The following is a 14,887-nucleotide window of genomic DNA, read 5'->3' as shown; positions in this document are numbered from 1 at the left end:
GTACCTCGTCCACATTCGTATACGGAACTTCTAACGGAATGGTAAATGTTGGAATGTGCTTGTACGTGTTGTGAATCTGAGGTGAAGTTCGTTTCTGTATAATGCTTGTTATGTGTAGTGCCGCCATCTGCCATTAGTTTTTTCCAAACCATGAGTGAGGTGTAATGATTGAATAATTGTATCGTAGTAGACCTGTTGCGGGCGAGTTTTTTTAACGGGGGATCGGCACCAAGGTCTCATGCCGCTTGGATTATTGAGACTATTGTACACAGTCGAACTTGGTTAATTCAAAGTCCAACGTCACTGGAAAAAGTTCGAATTATCCAATTAATCTATCCTGTATCTGTAAAATGACTGTAAATTTCAACATAATCTTCAACATTCACATAGGATTATAATTATGAATTATCAAGATTTCATCATCAGTTACAAAACTGTTTTCCAAATTTTAATAATTTATAATTATAATAATTGATCTGTTCACTGCTACATTATTCCACTTCTCTAGAATCAGCATCACTGCAGAATTTCTTGACCATGTTCAAAGCGTGACGGACGGAAACTGTTCATGATCATCCGCTACGAAACTGTTTCCCAAATTTTGATAATCATTTTTATACTATATCAAGGAAATATATTATCATTAACGTATTGTAATTCTGTTACTTCCGAAACTTTTCATACTCTCAAAAATTACGATAAAAAAAATTCAGATTTTGAATTTTACCCCTTGATGCATAGGTTGAACAAAATAGTCAGTACATAATGTCAATGCACTTGAGCCAGCTGAACAATGTTGAAATGCGCAATAAATTTATTAAAGAAAGAATAGTGAAAAAGTGATTTTTTCAAATTTTCGTAAGTTTTTAAAAATTTATTGTTTGACAACTCGATCCATAAAATCAAAGTCTGATTTCTTGTAGGAATTTTTCCAACTAAATTTGCTCATAAAATATATTTTTTTCCTCCAACTCCAAATTGCAGCAAAAAACTTAAAAATCGAATTAAACAAGAAAAATTCCAACATTAGATTAGATACAAAATGCAAGGGGGAGTTCGTAAATGTTTGAATTATTCAAAATTCGAATTAGCCAAGTTCTACTGCACTCTGGTACCCCCAGAGTGTGCGGTCGCGTCGGTAAAACTCCAACTGGCAGTCCGGCCGGGTAAGCGTGGGAACAGGAAGAGAAGAAGAAAGAAGAAAAATAATAATAGTAGAAAATAATATTTGAAAATTAAAATAAGAAAATTAAAAATAGAAAATAATAATAATAAGACGAAGAAGAAAATAATAATATAGGGCATGTTGTGGGCTCTTGGGCTCTTTTCTTGTGCACAGCTAATGGGCTTTTAGCTTCTTTTCCCTTGCTCGTTGCCACTTTCTTTGGGGCTAACTGGTGGGTACGGTGCCTCATTTCCTTTATGATACACTCTATTTTCACTGTTTAAATTTGCACGGAGTGATTTATGAACACATTTTGAGCATATTCCAAATTAGAAAACTAGATAAAAGCCGAATCAGGACTTACAAGACACCCTGTATAGTATTTCTACAATATCGCAATATTTGTCGGATTAGAGATCAATGTCCAGAGAATGAAGAATACCAAAGTTGCGGAACAGCTTGTCCAGAAAACTTGCAAAGAACTACGGAATAAGGATCAGTTGCGTAGACATATGTGTGAAAGGATGCTTCTCTGTAAGAAAGGTTTCATACAGAATGATGACGGGATATGCGTTGAACCTATCCAGTGTGCACCAGAAGAATAATTGTATTCGTTATTGTCATAGGAATCTAACTCATAATAATTTCTTGTTAAACTCATGTAACGTATATATATGTAATTTTTCCATACACAATTTATTTTCTTTATGCTACAGGAGGGTGTCCGCTGAACGAGCAATATTTTAGTTGCGTCAACATATGCAATAACTGCTCCAGCAATGGCACCTGTAGCGTTTTGGGATGCAACTGGGGTTGTGATTGTAAACCAGGATACACCAGATCCGCACAAAACAAAATTTGCATTCCAAAGTATCAGTGTCCTGAGAGTAAGTATAGGTCATCGTCATACGATCTATCCTTGAGACATCATTGCATAATACACTTTAATGATCCATTGCATTACCACCTCTCTTGTAATGTGCAAGCGCTTCAAAACTCGGACGTCGCATACGCGTACTTTGAAATCTGCTTGGATCATTTCATCACTTGAATGCACATGGAGAAAATTTTGCCCTATTCACCCTTCGAAAGTGTTAATGAAGTTGCCACAAGCCTGTTTTCTGTGTAATACACGAAAGTTTTATAAACCATTGGTTCTCAACCTTTTAGAAGCCCGAGGCCCGGTAAATCTCTGTTGCGTGAGTAAAAGATCTGATCATACACACAACTAACGAGAAATTAATGGGAAAAAAGAAACGGCAAATCACTAACTGCCCGGTTCGACTAGTGTTAGGGCCGGGTACTGGGCGGTGGCCCGGCGGTTGAGAGACACTGTTCTACACTTTACAGAGTAGAGCAACTATAAATGAGTTATATTCGTCAATTAATGAATTCGAATTTTTTTCCGCAAATAAATATTTACAAATTTACTCTATCGTGGTACAAACAATGCCATTACGATATCTTTCTTGGTCCGCAGAATATCGTTATATAGAGATTCAACTGTATACACTGAGAAGGGTGCTATCCTTGGTGCAGCACGATTTCGCGCCTTCATTACGAGCCGCCCCTGGTTAATTGTGAACACACGTGAATCATTTTTGAAACCTTTTCCCTCCTCTCTTCATGGCCAACCTCCCTAAGAATTAGATTGTGATAAACCAACAATATCTTATTGAATGCAATGAGAATTTTGCAATTGTCAAATAATAACTTTTTTATTCGATTCTGATTGGTGATTCAACGAATATAGATAATACATTATTATTGTTTCGTTTATTTTTCAACAGATAATTGCCCTGCAGACGAGGTCTATTCTACATGCGTGAACCCATGCAACGACTGTTTCGCAAAAGGAAATTGTGCTGCCTTGGTCTGCAACAAGGGTTGCGACTGCAGGAAAGGCTATTACAGAGATCAAACGACTAGAAAATGCATTCCAGAAGCACAATGTCCGCCGTCACATGGCTGATTTCAGTATCATATGAAAAATGACATTGTCATAAAAAATGCGAGCAGTAAATCTATATAACTTTCGAACTTATAAAATTTACACTTAATAAAACCATTTCTATTCAAAAAGCAAAGTCCATTCTTTAGATTTTCTAAGACAGTAGTTCCCGATCTGTAGTACGCGTACCCCCCCCCCCCCACAGGAAACGTAATGGACCGTTCAAAGATACGCGGAAGAAATCCAGTAACGGGTGAATAGCGTGTATAATAATGGGTGTAATATGTGTGGTGTTTGGGTATATGCACTATACAAGCTGTCCGAAATTGTTTGCACAGCGGATATCTCTGCAACCTTCACATTAGAAATATACCCTGGACCGTAACTAGGATTTTTGCTACCCGGGGCAAGCATGATTTTTCCGCCTCCAATAATTTGAAATTCGATAATTTTATAATGGTGTTTTTTGTTTCCACCTAAAGCTTGCCGCCCCCTAAATTTTGCAGCCCGGGGCAATCGCCCCTTTTTAGCAACCCCGCCTTCCGGCCCTGACATACCTATCAGTAACATAAAGTTTTCAAATGGCGTACTGAAACCCAAAATGTAGCAAGTTTACGAAAGGGTCGTATACATAAAAAAATTGAAAAAAATTACTTTTTTAGGTAGACCCTGTATGGTAAAACTTCCAATCAGTGAAATGTAAATTCGGCTTTTACACGTGATTTACAAAAAAAAACAAAAAAACTCATATTTATCGCCAATAATTTAGGGTGTGGTTCACAAGTTTCGAAATGTAAATCAAATTCCAAGAAGTAAAAATTATGTAACTGTCAAAATAAGTGTTAAAAAATTGTAATTGCTATTTATCGTGAATAAAAAAAATTAAACTATAATTGTCTGCGTTATATTTGTGTACAGTCCCTAAAAATGGCAACTTTAAAGTAGATGAAAACTTGCCAAAACAATAAGTTGCTAAAATATAGTGATTTTACATATTTAATATCTCGATAAACATGGCATTTAAAAATATGCTATTTTTTGCACCTGACTTTTCGAAGCGGGGTTTACATTTCAATAGTTGGAAGTTTTGGCATGAGGGGACTGTGTAAAAACTGAATTCCTTTACTTTTCTATGAATAAGGTGTCCTCAAACAAATTTTGAAATTTTAAGAAACTGCAAGTCTTTTGAAAATTTTTTGTAACAAAAAGTATGTTTCCCTAAAGTCAAAAGTTGCACAGATATCTGCGGTCGAAAAAATTTAGGGCAGCCTGTGTAGCCGTATATTTTGCATTGAAATAAAACTGAAAAGATATATTTTCTAAATTGAAATAGAATTTTGATGAAATAAATCGGTATATAGGCTTTTTTTTTTACTGTACAGGGTGTCCTGTAATTGCTAATGCGGCCTTTATCGCATCAGCCGTAAGTCGTAGAGGTATGATTCCCATTTGAAGCAAAATAAAAAATATACAATTTTATACGGTTCCCCTGCAATCTAACTTCTAATTTAAAAGTTGGTGCTCCGTCTCTCCTGAGGCTAGCAAAAAAATTCCATGTTTCCAAGTACAATATATCCGTGGGGATATTTGAATTCAAAACCGGAGAAAACTTGGAAAAAGACAGCATAAGTAAGCGAATGGAGCATTGTCCGTTAGTTTTTGCTGTTCTTTCATAAATTCTCTCCGATTTTTGAATTCAATTGTCTTAGTGGATATTGCACTTGCCAATGGAAGTTAAAAGATAGAGAGACCGTATAAAAATTCAGATTTTTTATTTTTATTTTGTGACACACTGTATTTGCACTCTGAAAACTGGTACCGGGTGATATTTTTGAACGCCTTTTCAGTATTGTTTTTTAATTGGAATTGTACCTCTATATATACACACGACGGACGGTAGATGAGATAAATGCCGCAATAACACTTACATAGGACACCCGTTATATTTACTATGTATATTCACATTTACACCAGAGGGTGAATAAAGTTAGAATGAACCTTGGGTTGAAGTTAGATAAAAAATTATTATATACGTATAACTGATTGGAAATTTAGTGAAGACTGTTTTAAGGGTGGTCTATAATTAATATTTGCGCATGTTTTGAGCTGTCTGCAGACTTTACTACCCATCAGGCAGCTTTGAAATCACAGAGTAATAATACTATTATATCTTAAATCTATGTTTGAAATATTAGGGACATCTTAATGAAGAGATGGGAAAAAATTGAAAGCAAAAGACACCAGTTCTCAGTGTAAATCATACATACCCAACACATGGCCCGGCCCGGGGGCCAAATGAAGAAATCTGAGTCATTTGATGTGGCCCGCGACAAATGACCAACACTAGTGTCGCATGAAAAATTACGAAATCACTTGAGTGTCCCCCGGCACATTTCCAGATCATTAAGGGCGGTATCACGGAACTTTTTTAAACTATATAGTCAGAATCCCCCTTTTGATAGGAGATCGACACAGATTTGTTGAAAACCTGAATTTAACCAATCCGTGTCGACCTCCTTTCCAAAAATTGTGACTATCGTTTAAACCCTGTCGGTGAAAACTACCTTTTAGCGGCCCGAAACAAATTAAACAATCACTTGTCACCAAGCCACATCGCCAGCTCACTTAAGTGGCCCGTCACACAACTATAGTTCACTTATGCGGCTCGCGCCATTTTTATAAATATTTTTAGAGGTTCTTGCCACATTTCCATATCATTTACGTGACTAGAAACGAGATTCGAAAACATTTTGATTTCGAGATCACTGATGTTGCTTGCGGCAGATTTACCTGAGTGACTCTCTGCACATTTCCAGAAAACTGAAATGGGCTCGCAGCACATTTTCAGATCAACTGAATGACTCGCAGCACATTTTCAGATCGACTGAATGACTCGCAGCACATTTTCAGATCAACTGAATGACTCGCTGCACACTTTCAAATAGCTCAAGTTTGCCGTGACACGTTTCCAAACCAATGAAGTGGCCCGCACTTTTCAAGCGGTTGAGCAAACTTGCTGTAAATGATCACCTTTTAGGTTATAAATTTGTATTAAATTTTATTTCTAATGTCTCATGTATTTCTCCAATGAGGAAGGCAGTCTACATAACTCCGAAATGCGTTTAGTCTACGTTACATTTTAACAAAGGTAAAAGCTTGTTTACTTCTTCAATCACAGTTCAGACATTCACCATTATAAAAGTAAACTGAAGAGCCAAAAAAACTGGTACAGGCATGAGTATGCAAATAAAGAGATATGGAACCAATCAGAGTACGGCGCTGCGGTTGGCAACGCCTATATAACACAACAAGTGTCTGGCATAGTTGTTAGATCGGTTACTGCTGCTACAATGGCAGGTTATCGAGATTTAAGTGAGTTTGAACGTGGTGTTATAGTCGGCGCACGAGAGATGGGACATAGCATCTCCGAGGTAGCGATGAAATTTGGATTTTCACGTACGACCATTTCACGAGTGTACCGTGAATATCGGGAATCCGGTAAAAAATTAAATCTACGACATCGCTGCGGCCGGAAAAAGATCATGCAAGAACGGGACCAACGACGACTGACGAGAATCATTAAACGTGACAGACGTGCAACCCTTCCGCAAATTGCTGCAGATTTCAATGCTGGGCCATCAACAAGTGTCAGCGTGCGAACCATTCAACGAAACATCATCGATATGGGCTTTCGGAGCCGAAGGCCCACTCGTGTACCCTTGATGACTGCACGACACAAAACTTTACGCCTGGGTCCGACAACGGCGACATTGGACTGTTGAGGACTGGAAACACGTTTCCTGGTCTGACGAGTCTCGGTTCCAATTGCTTCGAGCTGACGGACGTGTACGGGTATGGAGACAACCTCATGAATCAATCCATGGACCCTACATGTCAACAGGGGACTGTTCAAGCTGGTGGAGGCTCTGTGATGGTATGGGGCGTGTGCAGTTGGCGTGATATGGGACCCTGATACGTCTAGATACGACTCTGACAGGTGACAGGTACGATTTTATATCCCTCAAGGGACAGAGCCCGGGTGTTGTCTGGACTTCAGGTGACAGGTACGTAAGCATCCTGTCTGATCACCTGCACCCATTCATGTCCATTGTGCATTCCGACGGACTTGGACAATTTCAGCAGGACAATGCGACACCCCACACTTCCAGAATTGCTACAAAGTGGCTCCAGGAACACTCTTCTGACTTTAGACATTTCCGCTGGCCACCTAAATCCCCAGACATGAACATTATTGAACATATCTGGGATGCCTTGCAACGTGCTGTTCAGAAGAGATCTCCACCCCCTCTTACTCCTACGGATTTATGGACAGCCCTGGAGTATTCATGGTGCCAATTACCTCCAGCACTACTTCAGACATAAGTCGAGTCCATGCCACGTCGTGTTGCGGCACTTCTGCGGGCTCGCGGGGGCCGTACACGATATTAGGCAGGTGGACCAGTTTTTTTGGCTCTTCAGTGTATATCATCTGCAAATTGTAGTGCTCATGCTACTTTTGTGCCCCCAAATGACTACAAGACTATAACCGATATGACTACAAGTTTTATTGCAGAGACATTTCAGATTCAATTCGTTCACAAAACACTTGTGACATCTGCTGTTGACATAAAACACTAGTTTTCTAATTAATTTAATGTACATTTTGGATATATGTTTGTCGCTCTTTTTTTCAGAATTTCACGTTCTAAGATATTATTTAGATAAAATTTAATGCAGGGGTGATCTAAGGTGAAATTTAATGCCGGGGTGAGCTATAGCATGGGTGAAATTCAATACTTTAAAGTATCGGTTAAAATGATTTTATAATTTCCTCTCCTGGAGTTGATTTTTTGAAATGATGGTGGAAATTTGATTTTTATTGAGCAGCGAGAACAAGTTTATATTAGTGAAAAGTCATTTCAAGGAATCGAATAAAATTTATGGAATACTGGAAAGTTTCAACTTAAGCAAGGGGTCAAGATGTGCAAATATAATGAATCGTGCCATAATGAGTTCGCCATTATTTGAGTATACGTAACGACGTGGTTTTAAAGTTTGAATAAATTGTTTCAGTTTCAATATAAATTAGATCCTACTAAAGGCATCTATTGACAACGTTCGATTTTATGTGTTTTGGATCGATATTTTTTCTCTGGAATTTTTTTTTCCTGTTTAAAATCTATACTACAATCTGTGATTTTAACAATATTCAAGAAAACGCAGCCAATTCACCACAAAATTTGAAAAAAATTGACAAATCTATTTGTATGACTTTTTGCATCCTTTTACAAAAAAATTCTTCTTTAATAAAATTATTTAACTTCTTTTATTTCGAAAGCACGAAGATGAAGATACTGTACATACAAATACAAGGAAGATTTAAAGCGATTTTAAAAGATTTTAAGCCCAGCGAGAAACCAGTACCACTGTTATTTGCTATTAACGCAGATGAAATTGAGAGTCCGTTTCAAAACAGTTTCAGTTTTGAGGATTGTGCGTGACACGATGTGGTCTTCAGCGTCATCTCTCTTTTCCAAGAACTTATGTCTTTCTCCGCGATTCATACGAAGGTTTTTCAACAGTTGCTTGATGTGCGAATATGAATTCAAAAAAGAAAGAAAATTCAACTGCCTTTGCTAGCTATCAAACCCACGTTCTCTCACTCTTGGGTGAGCGCACTACACAACAAAGGCAACGAATCTCACTCTTTCCTTAGAACTCACGTGCGCTGAACGGGACCGTACATGGACGGTCGTACCTAACTCAGGCTAAAACTCACAATTCTTGACGTGCCACCAGATGGCGACTTATTGAATATCCATATGCTATCATTGCACACAGGCTCTAAGGAAAAATTGGAATTCGTTGCTTTTGTAGTCCATGGCGCTCACCCGGCAAATGAGAGGACATGAAGTTTGATCCCCCTCAAAGGCAGTTAAATTTTCCTTCTTTCCTGAATTCATTTGCGCATCAGCCAGCTGTTGAAAACCTTTATCTGTCTTTTACTTTAGATGGTACTTTTCAATTTAAAATGTATGAATTCCAGAGATATATATATATCTTTTTACATTCTGTCATTTCTTTTATTTGAAAAATCAACTACCCAATAATTCACCAAGATTCGATTATTTGTCCACTTATGAAATAGCGGTAATAACACGTCTCTTCCGCCTCCATTGCCTAAACCATTGAAATAACATCATATCGATGAATCTTAAACAAAACGTAACACCTGTTGCTATGTATTTCGTAATGCTTTTAATCAACACCGAGTCCCCCATTCTTGATTTTTTTATGTAATGTAGCAGTACATCGGGGAAAAACAAAGTTTTGCTCAATTCATACAAATATTTTGTCACTAGGTGAAGTACCCGGCGTTGCCCGGGCTTTACGCAGAGTGAGGAGGCTTCATTTAGGTGGGGGGGATGAGGGGAGTTTTTCTAAATCCCTGGTACACAGTGAGTATCCCCTTATTTTGATTCAAGGTGAATTGTGCAAAATTTTATCAAGCTCGAATAAAACTGTAGATTTTATTTAGATGGAAAACAAACATTATTTTTTCCGCACCTCTTACCGCAAAGCTCGAAAGTAGATAATTTTTTTCGTTAATCGGTCCGGAGCGTAGATAAACTAACTCTCCGGCGTGCGGACTCTTGAGCAAGCCACACATCGTCCTGGTGAAAATAAAAAAGGCGTTTCAAAGTTAATACCTGCCAAACAAAGTGATTGCCCCTGTGCCTTGTTGATACTCACAGTGAATGCAAGTCGGATGGGAAACTGAATCGATTGAAATCGGGAGTCATATTTGAATCGCTGGGTATCAACGGAATGTAAGGAATGAATACGTAACAACGAGGACATGAACCTGAGATGGGCGACGTGATTTCAAAATTTCAACCGTTTAGATAATAAATGTGTCGATAAAATATTAATATCTATTTTTTGGTAAAAAATAAGTTTAGTCATAAATCTGACTATGAGGCTATGTTCAGACATTATTTTGAACGAATGATAACTTAACGGCTTGCTATCGTCCATCGCGACGAAAGAATGTAACGCTAGTGAATATTTTCAAAAGAAACCTCAGTGATAAGCGAGTGCAATGCTTTTTAATGCATTTAATTTATTAGAATAAACATGGATTTATACCTGGATGCATACACACACACACACACATATAATCACAATACAAGTTGAAGTAAGGCCAGGAAAAAAATGTCAAGTTTTCATGGTAGTATATTTTACTTGGAGCACTGGGATTTCTTGACGCAAGGTGCTTTCACTCCATTCTTTGCGGGCTCCTTTCTGATGTAGCCTGACTCGCAAAAGCATCCGTCGACACATATCGTCACGCATACTTCTGGATTAGGGTTTTGACAGTTTGGTTCGCAAGCGCTTCCACACTTCTCTCGTCTTTCATTTTGTGGACAATCATCTATGATGGATACAAGCATAAATTGTCAATTATCATGATCACGAGAAGCTAAATTAATACATTATTCATTTTATTGAGAAAATTATTAAAAGATGTCTAATATTGATTCGCATATGCATGTGCAATTAATCATTGCTAACACTTTATTCATTTATTCACTTTATACGTTTATAAAAACAAATTTTTCCTATGTGAATTGCTGCAGCATCGATACGGCTTCTTGGACATGATCAAAATCTTGATGCATTAAATTACAGATCAAGGTAAAAGATGGCCACAGTGCAATGTATTTCTTTATTTATTTTCGTATCTCAACCTGCCGAGTCCAATTACAGACATTGAAATCGCTACGGGCATATAAATGGCAAAAATACAATAAAATAATGAAAATATATAGGAAAAGTAAAATAATAGATAAAAATAATTCATCAAATTTACACATTAAAAGTTAAATCCTCAAAGAAGCACATAATGCAGAAATGTATCTACTTAATGGAAATACAAATTGATAATTTTCGATACAAGAAAAACAAAGATACCACGTCTACCCAGAGTAAAAACAAAAAACCCGAAAAATAGATGTATTTCACAAAAATACAATGCACAATGATAGATAAACAGAAATAATTCAACATGAAAAACGTATGTAAACAAGAGAAAAAAAGTCAGGATGCGAAAGCACTCTTAGAGATGAAAAGAAGGATTAGAGTGAGAAATATGTAAAGTATAAGTGCTAAATGAGGAATGTTTATGAAAAATATCTGGGATTTTTCAGTCGTGTAATACTTTTTACAAGCAACAGGTACATTCTCGAAACACAAGTCACTCGTATATGCTTGCAAAATGTGTGAGGTATCCTAAATGTTCTTACTTGCACGAAGTAACTAAAACAAAACAATACGAGAGCTATGAGCCCGTCGCTCACGAGATGGCAGGATATGTTCACTAGGCTTAACAAATAAGAGTCATCAATTCTGCCATGAAAAACTTTTGGTACAAATGATAGTTCTCGCAATGTACGTCTGCTATCGAGAGATGCCATCTTGAAAAAAGAGAGAAGATCCGAAGTAGGTGCATCTCGAACGTACACACCGAAAGGAATAACGACCGCAAAAACTTTTTCTCTATTCGCTCAATACGCATCCCCATCCTGTAAGAATATGGCTCCATATTACTGAGCCATACTAAAGTGAGGGTAAAACGTAAAATACAGTCGTACCATCGCTGGAACAGAAGTGAATGGACCAGACGTCCTAACGATAAAGCCAAGCCAAGTGACTTATTGGACTTTGACAGGACACTGCGCATGAGCGCTCAAGTTCAAAAAACTCTTCTGAACTGCACCTAAATCCATTACCATGCTCTTTCTTTGTACGTACGATACTCACCATTTAAATTTTCATTGAGTATTTTATAATGCTAAATTATTCTGAATTAAAAAAATATTTTTACCACAATAAATATAATACAATGTTTTACATACAGAAACATGTTAATCGAAATCCGTTAGATTCACTCAAAGTCGGAATTTCCAAAAAAACAAAACTTATTAAATAGGCCGCTGCCTAAAAATTACCTTTTACTGCAGTAAATTACGATATCTTAAATTATGTGATATTCTTTTAAAAGTTATATCAGACGAATCCACGTTGTATAACTTCAAATAGCGTCTTTTTTACCGGCTGTAATTAAATAAAATTTCCAAAAACAAGAAAGACGAAATTGTAATAATAGTAATTACAATTAAATTAATAAAACTAGTTTTTTTTAAATATTAATTACCTTTTTGAGCAGACACTGTGATGAACGTGACAGCAACCACCAACAACGCAAAGAGTTGAAATTTTCCCATGCTCTGAAATTGACTCTTGTTTAATATTAGGAGATAAATCCGGAGAATGAGTGGATGAAAGTTTTTAGCTTACTTGTGTGTGTTGTGTGTGTGTGAATGTGAAAGTCTTTTTATATAATATTCAACGTAAGCCTCCTGCTCGTTAAGTACAATGAGGAAACAAAATATTCTATTCCGTAATATCATTCTTCAGTTGCACAGACATTGTTTGAAAAAAAAGATGTGCCTTCGTAAATGCTGATTTTCTTTGAGTATAATTATATTCAGCAAAGTCACGGCAAACTCTTTATACACGTGTTGACCGAAAAACTATTCCGTGTCTTTGGATTTATATGCAAGTTCATGCGATGACGTTATGAAAATTTAACTTTTCCATATCAAAATGAATGTGTATTTAGTGGTGGTGTTGCTGTTGTGTTTTTGTTTTTAAATGTTGAAATGCAACTTGAAAACATGGGAGTGATTGATTGATTGATGACCGCTCACGCCCAGAGCTGTTTTGCAACTTTATCTCTTCACCTCCTAGGAGGCTGGCCCATGTCGTAGAGCATCTTCTATTTATTCAACAAATGAAACAATTATATACACTCTATGGAAACTGTCTATCAGAAAACATTGAGCACGATACAATCAGGATTAACGTAAGAGGAAAATGAAATAATAATGAAATAAAGCTAAATATAAAGCTAATATAAATAAAGCTAAAAATAATAAATAAAAGATTAAGCACACGCTAATTTACACTAATTAACTATGCACTATTATATACATTCTATAGAAACAATATTGCCGCTGTGGTGGTCGAGTGGTTATAGTGACGGACTCGCGATGCGAGGATCCGGGTTCGAACCTCACAGTGGTGGTCGGCTGAAGTTGGTTTTCTGTGGTTCCCAACTTCAAGGCGCAAATGCGAGCCGATCTCACCGTTAAAAAGTCTCGACACAGAGAGCAACAGTCCTACAACGATAAATCATTCAATCATAACACTTAACTCATAGTTAGAAAAACTGGTGGCAGATGGCAGCACTACACATAACAAGCATTACAGAGAAACAAAAGAAAACTTCACATCAGGTTTCACTACACGTACACGCACATTCCCGCATGTACCGATTCGTTGGGAGTTCCGCGGGCGGGCGGGGTGCATGTGTGGTGTAGCAGTAGTAGGTAGGGGCTCGGGGATCCATGATGTTCTTAAGTCAGCCACCTCGTTGGGCAATTTGCCTGTTGTGGTGTTGTATTTGTATTTGTATAATACATCAGAAAACATTGAGCATGATATAATCAAGATTAACTAAGAGAAAAATGAAATATTAATGAAATATATATACCAAAGATAACAAGATTAAATACACGCTAATTTACACTGACTGACTATGTACAGTACGCACAACATATAACGTAACAATGGCGATATCTTGGGTGCTAAAAGTTGTAGAATGAAGCAGATTTCACACCAAAAATTATGGTTTGTGATTTTTTACTCGACTAAGTGCAATTCGTCTTGACAAGGGATCATCTACATGTTCATTATTGTTCAAAATCTTCAATGTAAAACGCTTATTTTTTTCCATTTTATCTGATTTATCGCATTGCATTTGCTCCAAAAATAAAATTTCATCGCCATAAGCATAAAAATGAGAGAGATATTAGGGAAAATGTGTTTGGGGACACTCTAAACATTGAGAAACTGAATCTGAAGGTTGATTGCAGGGGGAAAAAACTCACACCAAACAAGTTTCGAACGATAAATACTCCATATGCTACGCGAGTGTTTGGATTTAGTGCTGTTAAAAAATAAATAGTTTTTATTTTAAGGAGGTGAAAAACGAATTTTTTTTTATTACTCTTCATTTCAGTGACTTTATAGAAGTGACTAGCTATAATACCCGGCGCTGCCCGGGTTTTCTTCAATGAGGCTTTTTTGGATTACGTGATATCTCCCTCTCTTTTTCTTGAGGGACATACAAACCGTGTCCAAGTTAACCAATATGGCGACCTGCGCGATTCATGAAATAAACAAATCTAGATTTACACAGAAACGTAGAAATGAATATATATTTTTCTTTTTTTAAGGGGCGCTAGGAATTTCGATTCCCCCCCCCCCCTGAACTTCAAGTTATCCATCTGTCTGTTCCAGCTTCCAAAAATCCTTAGTTAAAGCTGTGGAATTTCTTCGATGCACTTCTCATGGGCTCATAACTAATTTTAAAATATCCTAACCCACATGAATTTATGCAAATAAATATCAAAAGAGACAATATGGAGACATTAATTTTAATACTTGAGAAGATATAAATGAAATGAATGATATTGCTCGAATATCCAACTCAAAAGTATAGGCTTGGCTAATTACTTCATATTTAATCTCCTGGGCTAAGCGAACTGAATATTTCAAAAATCGAGAATTCAATACAATTTTTAAAATTATTGATGGGGCGGAAAATCCCACTAATTTCCGCATTTCTACAGTAAAATCGACAA

General features: G+C 36.9%; 2 protein-coding genes across 2 annotated transcripts in view; one reads left to right on the top strand and one right to left on the bottom strand.

The window, feature by feature from the left end:
- Window positions 1–14,887, top strand: part of LOC149088522 (zonadhesin-like) — a 135,314-nt gene that overhangs the window by 104,931 nt on the left and 15,496 nt on the right. The window contains 3 exon segments of the mRNA XM_089252083.1: window positions 1,674–1,696; window positions 1,699–1,765; window positions 1,882–2,052. Of these exon segments, the coding sequence (XP_089108209.1) occupies window positions 1,674–1,696; window positions 1,699–1,765; window positions 1,882–2,052 (261 nt within the window).
- Window positions 9,848–12,481, bottom strand: LOC149088523 (chymotrypsin inhibitor-like). The gene is made up of 2 exons (XM_089248052.1): window positions 12,334–12,481; window positions 9,848–10,551 (listed from the first exon to the last, which is right to left on the bottom strand). Exons 1-2 carry the CDS (start codon window positions 12,401–12,403, stop codon window positions 10,358–10,360), a joined length of 264 nt encoding a protein of 87 aa, XP_089104178.1. The 5' UTR covers window positions 12,404–12,481; the 3' UTR covers window positions 9,848–10,357.

Source organism: Pholcus phalangioides, unplaced genomic scaffold (assembly GCF_987345545.1).
Source record: "Pholcus phalangioides strain wild (caught in Gottingen) unplaced genomic scaffold, Ppha-v1.0 ptg000003l_1, whole genome shotgun sequence".
Classification (NCBI taxonomy): domain Eukaryota; kingdom Metazoa; phylum Arthropoda; class Arachnida; order Araneae; family Pholcidae; genus Pholcus; species Pholcus phalangioides.
This window is presented reverse-complemented; position numbering and strand designations above follow the sequence as displayed.

What these genes read in the sequence shown, in the direction of transcription:
- LOC149088523 (XM_089248052.1), bottom strand. Translation starts at nt 12,403, where the DNA reads ATGGGAAAATTTCAACTCTTTGCGTTGTTGGTGGTTGCTGTCACGTTC. An exon ending in CACAGTGTCTGCTCAAAAAG is followed by an intron (nt 10,552 to 12,333) that starts GTAATTAATATT and finishes TATCCATCATAG; the next exon opens with ATGATTGTCCACAAAATGAA.